General features: G+C 38.5%; 1 protein-coding gene across 1 annotated transcript; it reads right to left on the reverse strand.

The window, feature by feature from the left end:
- Positions 1-558: 558 nt before the first annotated feature.
- Positions 559-6,898, reverse strand: CXCR4 (C-X-C motif chemokine receptor 4). The gene is given in 2 exon segments (XM_072418112.1): positions 559-4,102; positions 6,767-6,898. Coding segments are annotated over 2 exon segments (1,080 nt in total). The 5' UTR covers positions 6,776-6,898; the 3' UTR covers positions 559-3,031.
- Positions 6,899-7,196: the final 298 nt, after the last annotated feature.

Raw genomic sequence — 7,196 nt, forward strand, 5'->3', positions numbered from 1 at the left:
ACATTTGGCATGATTTATTTGGGCAAGCAGTCTTGCCCTTCCAGCACTATGCTCCCACTAGGGCCAGAACACACATGCATTACATTTTTATGTTTTTCCATGTTTGCACCAGATTTCTCCAACATACAGGTAGGGTAATTGGCTTCTGTCCAAAATTGGCCTTAGATTGTGTTAATGACACATGACTATTTATTATTATTATTATTATTAATAATAATAATTAATTATTATAATAGGCAGGATTTATATAGCACAAACATATTTTGCAACGCTGTACATTAAATAGGGGTTGCAAATGGCAGACGAATATAGACAGTGACACAGCAGGAGAAGACCCTGTCCCAAAGAGCTTACAATCTAGGAGGTGGGGGGATTAACAAACAATAGGGGGGAGATGACGATGAACATTAGATTGTGAGCACTACTGAGAGACGGATGGATTTTGACAAGTTCTGTGTAATGTTGGCCCCCTTTAAAAAAAAATAATAAATTGGGCGAAGTGGCTGAGATGAATACTTTACAGAGTTGGGTGTTGGAATAAACTCAAGTAAACCAAAATTTCAGTTAACATTTTTTATTAACAAACACCACAAATAATTGTATTTACAACTTTCAGTATATAACTTGCAAGGACAGAAATACTGAATTAGAAACATACCTTCTAGTACAGTCATATGAAAGGTTGATGTGGTTATAAGTGCATTCACATATAGCACTGGCACCATTGGGGGGAGTTCTCAAGTTTTATTTTAATTTAGATTTATTTTTTCTGAATTATGTATTAAAGCTAATTGGCCATTGACCGTGCACAGTAACTACCTTTCCTAATGAAACAGTGAATAATAAACCAAATTTTACTCATTTGGTGAGTTGATTACCAAAATCTGATTATCTTTTATAATAACAAGCTCATTTTTGTGTAATGGGCATAAAAAGTCTATATAGATAAATCCAGTCGGATGGCTATTTATCACAACGATGTAAAATCAATCTGATGAACCAATCCGATTCTTACTTGGGTCATTGGAACACCTCATTTGGTGTTAATTTTTAGTGTATTTAAGCATGAGGTTCTTTTAGTCAAAATTACCGATTAAGAAACTAACCCCCAATCTGGCTCAGTGCTGCAGTTCCTGAGACAAAAGACAGCATTTGACAAAGTTTCTGAAACAAGGAATGTCTGTGCTGCCCAATAAAACCACAATTGTTGGTAATGTTTCCAAATATCACTGGACACTTGTAGACAATGTGATTTGCAAAATATATTTCTAGGGTAAATCAAAAGCTACCCTTGCAATGGGGTTGCTTGTGATCTGCAAAACTCTACAACTCTCCACTGCAAGGGCAACTTCTGATTTTAACCCTAGCATGAAATTCATTCTGTATAGAGATGCCGTTGATGAATTTGATGGCTGCCCAGTTCTTATGCTGATCCCATGGCTTTGATACATTCCCAGGAGCTGACCTGAAATAATTATGCAGAGCAGGAGTTTGGATGTTGTTCCTTCTAATTTGTTTGGGGTCAGTGACACAGAAAGCATTGAAGCCAATGCCAGACAGGGAACCAGTAATTTTTTTTTTTTGGAGATTAACAATGGCACCCTGTATATGTCTCATAAAACATATCACCTTTAAATGATACTATGTTATGAGATGAATATGATGAAACAACTATCATAACTGGTGGACCCTCATTTGTTTTAGACCTACAACTTCTACCATGATGTATTTTAGTTCATAAGCAACTGAGATCCTATAAACGGCACCAAACTTCTAAAAGGATGCATCGCTATTATCTTTAGCATCTGAATCTACTTCTGATCCCTCCCGTCGTATATTCCTTTACAATGCTGTACATAGGCCAGATGCTAAACCTTCTTATCTACAAGGTCTCGACTAACAAAATCTAGCACAATTTCACTACCCCACTGTTCCATGTACACAACTGGTTACCTTGCTACAATTTTTGTATTAGCTTTCTCCTACAAACACATTCAAAACTGCAGAATAAATAAAGGACCAGACAATATCATGGTGTATGTACATATACACAGGTCTTGCGCACATAATGCGGGCATTACAAGCACGCAAAGATTTGGCACGCTTGTTGTTTATACAAATTTGCCAATGCCTAATGCTGAGCTCCAGGTAATTATAAAAGACACAAATTTCTGCAGCACTGTATTCATTAATACATTTTGAAATTTGTTTTTCTTTTTTAATGTAATGCAAGCACAGCTTCTTGCAGTCTTCTCTATTGCAGTGCTCAGAGTAGGGAAAGGAGAGACAGCACAAGGAGCCAAACAACTGGTAAGGCACAGGGAATAATAAGGTATCCTGCCTTTAAGAGAGGACTGTGCTTTGTGTCATAGGCGTGTATACCATTACTGGAGGGACACAAATACAAATTCTTTGTATGGATTTTACCTGTGTATTTAGTTTTTGCCTGGAGTTCAGTGTACAATGACTAATGCATTAATATGTAGCTATTGTTAATACACAAAAGAGAAGCCACCTTGGGTGCCCAATTAATATTTTTCTACCTTACAGCCTATGATTTTGCTTATGCTTCATATAGTTAAAGCACCTAGGCATAGTGGAGGACTAACAAAAGCTGTAGACTCAACAGGATTACTCCGTATGGCATTGCAAAGAGCAATGGTGATGTGTAAGATGCAGTAACTAGATACTAATTTACTGCAGTTAGATTGGTGAAGAGATGATTCTCCAATTCTTCAAACCAATTTGCAGAATAAGGTAGATGGTATCATGATGGTTCCCTTTTTAGTGTAGGGGATGGTTGGGTTTTAAATGCAGATGAATTATAGACAGATCATTTGGCACAGAGATGAGAAAATGTAACAAGTTTATTTTGAACCAATCAACAGTCCATAGGGCCTGCCTAAAACAAAGGTATGAAAAAAAAGTATAAATAAGGCATTTAAATTGGACAGTCAATAAAAATCCTTGAATATGGAATATGTACACCAACAACAGTCTGCGTTTAGAAGTCCTTGGCCAACAGGCACTGTTAGCTTGAGTGGAAACTGGAGGATTCTGACTCGGTGGAGACTGAGGAAAGTCCTGCACGCTTTTTGGACAAGATTTTCAGGCTTGATCCTCTGCTGACAGAGGTTAGGGCGTTCTGAGCTGAAGTCTTGAATTTAGCCCCGAGGAAAGCATACAAGATTGGGTTGAGGCAACAGTGGAAAAAGGCAAGGGCTTCGGTGATAGAAATCCACTTGTGCATAGTATTATCCGTTTGGCAGTCAAGTCTCACAAGTCCAAGCACACCGAAGGTGTCTATGGTGAGGCAAATGTAGTATGGGAGCCAACAGGCAAAGAAAGCCACGATGAGAATGACGGTGGTCTTCAAGGCTTTGCGTTTTTGGTGGCCTTTTGAGTGTGACAGTTTTGAAATTATGACACAGTAGCAAATGAGGATGATAATTCCTGGCAAAAGAAGACCGACCATGATGTGGAGGAAACGGAATCCAATTGTCCAGTTCTGGCGGTTCTCTTGAGGCTAGATACGATCACACACGTAGTATCCTTCCACATCGGTGACACTTGCAAAGATTAGATCAGGAACAGTCAACAGAATAGCTGGAAGCCAAACTCCGGCATACACAATCTTTTCAGCCAACAGTTTTCTGGAGCCTTGGCTGTTCGTGGCATGAACAATTGCCAAGTACCGATCTAGACTGATGAAGGCCAAGATCAAAACGCTGCTGTAGAGGTTGACGGTGTAGATGACATGGACAGCTTTGCACAAAAAATCTTTGAAGTACCAACCAATGGCGGCATCCACAGACCAGAATGGAAGGGTGAACACAAAGAGCAAGTCAGCCACGGAGAGGTGCAGTCTGTACTTGTCAGTCATAGTTCTTGACTTTTTTTGATAACCCATAACCAACACCACCAATCCATTGCCGATAATTCCCAGAAGGAAAATGAAAGAGTAGACGGTCGGCAGAAAGATTCGATTGAAGTCCTTGTTCTCGTCATTGGTACAAAGACCCTGGAAGTCGAAATAATCATCCGAACCATTGATGTCAGAGGAATTGTCTTCCATGAAGTTGATATCGATTGCTCCAGAAAACTGCAAAGAAGAAAAGTATAATATAAGATTGAGGTTCAGGAGTCATTGATATGCAATATACATCGCCAATCTGTTTTACAATTAAAAATAATAATTTATTGGTATCTGAACCTACTATGAGGACAAAGAAGAGAACCCTGTACTATTATAAATCTTGGATTATCAACAAATTGCCTGTTTTGAGTTACATACCATCTGGAATAGGGTTGTGCCCAGATGTGACTACCGAACGTCAACACCCACAATATAGCTTTTGTCATTGTCAAATGGAGAATGGCTGTGTGGTATAAAGAAGCAAAAGGCACACAGAGCTGCCAGTTGACACATTTTGTCTGTAAAATCCTAAATGCAAACAAGTTGCTATTTAACCTGCAGCTGTCAGATGATGACTGATAGACAACTTGGCACACACTCTACTGTATACCAAGTGTTGACAACTTAAATGGATGCAGTTAAGCAACCATTACACTAAAATCACACAAAGGACCGCACAAAATTAAAAGCAGCAGAAGGATTTTGAAAACCGGGTTGTCATCCCTGTTAAGGACGGTTTACTTTCAGCCGAAGTAGCTAGTTTAAAGGAAACATAAAATCTATTATTTTTAAGCTACAATTGAACGGTTTGTGGGTTTATCCTATTACATGAAAGGTATATCAAGGATCGTTTCTTTTTTATAAACCACCAAAATGAAATCTAAGAATTGGCTAATAGTAATGAGCAAATAAAACACCAGGGCTGATAACTGAACCAAAAATGTAACAATTTGGCTCAAGCTGGGCACATGAACTAATTTTTGAATAAAACTATTTTCAATAAAATTGATTTTTTGGTAGCAAAAATTGTCACAAACATAAACAAAGCAGCTACAAATAAATTCTATAACAGGTGCAATAAAGACCTGGCACTATAATAGGAGTCTATTAAAGGCTTGGCGCCCTCTAGCAGCAAGCACCGAGCTGAACAGCTTTGCACAATTCTTCCTGCTGTAACACGCTTGTGTTACTCACCAATAATCTCTGTAAGGGTAAAACTAGAAAAAGGAAACAGATTTCATAAAACCAACGGCTTTTTGGGCAGGGACAAAAATAAGAAATGGTCAAACAAGATCTTGAAATTGGCGCCAAGTGTGCAAGACAGCAAATTTAGAAGGGTGAGAAAACTGCACAAGCAGGGAATGCTACAGGAAAAATTAGGATTATGCATGCTGTATATACATTAACCATACATTGATACCATTTGCAAAGGTAGAACTACAGATTTCAGCATGACAATTGTTGATTCACAAGACCTGGTGATCAACAAGCTGCCTATATTGTCCACAAACATTTGTGAAAGGTGCAATTAGAAATATTAGGTGCTTTCCAATATGCAAATTGTGTTTTTGGAAAAGATATATGAAATCTAAACTATTTTTTTTTTTTTACAGAAAACACCAACCACAAGTTTGCAATTACTCCGAAGTCATCTTTCACTTTTTTGAAGATTCCAAATTGATTGACTGAGATCTGATTGGTAGTTTTGGGTTACAGACCATCATCATTGTGAAATCTGATCACCTTACCCTATGTCTGTTTAGCTGGGTAGAACTAAGATGATCAGCACAGCCTCCCCTTCCCCAATATTTACTAAATAATTACTAGTATTTGTATGAATGTTGCAAACTATGAGGATACAGTGATACACCTTTAGATTGTTATTTTCCAATATGCTAATTGTTAGGATTTTATTGTTAGCTATGTGTACCTTCTAATATTACTGTATTCCCTGCCCTATCCTCACTTTGTGCATTCTGATATTTCATCCAAACACAAGCTGGAAGGAAGCCCAGCCAGGAAACATGCAGAAGTAATAGCATAGCAATTATTGACCCTTAGGTCATGGATTGTGCCAAGAAGTATCCTCTGTACCTGCACGACACACAATGGAAGAACCATTGTCTACCCATCAGATATTCCTACACGATGAATGTACCAGCAGGGAGTACACCTATTGTAAAGGCACACTGACACCATTCATTGTGCACTACAAGGCTCATCATTCACTGCCACAACTGTCAGGGCATGATAAGACTTGTAGTTCTACATCAAATGGGTAACATCTGCTTTAAGGATATCATCCAACCACAGAGCCACTACTGACCCAAAAAGACACCTTCACCTAGCACAACCCTCCAATAAGTACAACATAACTGTAAGTCCCATCCACAACTCTAAATGCACAGGTTGTCCCTTGAACCCCAAACCCTCCTGCTATGAATCTGAAACTGGAAAATAACTTCTTTAGCAACTTAGAAATCATTTTTGCATCAATCAATAATTACATCTATTGGCTATTTATCCATGAGAGACCTAACATGCACTCATTGAATTATATATGATGTAAAAAACTAAAGTTTTTTTTAAAAAAAGATTAAATAGACCCCTATAAAAGCTGCCATGCAGTACTATATATAAGCTCCATGTGTATGAAAAAGCATAAAGCAAAAATAGTAAAGCAAAAATCATAGTGAATGCCATCAGTGTCAGAGCAGACAGAAGCGCAAGGAATGGGCAGCAAAAGAACCCAAAATGGAAAAAAGTGATGTGTCCAGGTGAAGTGCCATGTGAGCTGCACAGGTGGGTGAATGGCAGGCATTGGCAGCGAGCACAGGTCGGGGTACTTACTTGGTCCATGTCTGATCCGCTCCCGGAGTCCGGGCAGAGAGAGATGCAGGGAAGTGAGCGCAGAGTGAATGCAAAGTATAGGCAGCCCGGCTATATATAACCCGCCCGCCCCTCACACTCCATCCAACGTCCTCTCTACATACAATACATGCTAATTTTACTGACACAACACCTCCTGTTGTTTGTCCTGCAGCTGGGAAAGACGGGCTAAACCTTTTTGTTTTAAGATAAGCATCTGTAAAAAACATCAGTTACACAATAAAACATCCAGCTTACAATAACTGACAGAACTAACTATTCTCACCTAGTAAACTGACATTATCCCTGCAAAACCCAAATATGTTACAGCAAAGGAGGATAATGTGCAAGAAATGATTGTATAAAATTTGGAAGAACCAATTTATTATATACCCTATACAAATTTACATAT

The sequence above is a fragment of the Pyxicephalus adspersus genome, chromosome 7 (genome assembly GCF_032062135.1).
Source record: "Pyxicephalus adspersus chromosome 7, UCB_Pads_2.0, whole genome shotgun sequence".
In the NCBI taxonomy this organism is placed as follows: domain Eukaryota; kingdom Metazoa; phylum Chordata; class Amphibia; order Anura; family Pyxicephalidae; genus Pyxicephalus; species Pyxicephalus adspersus.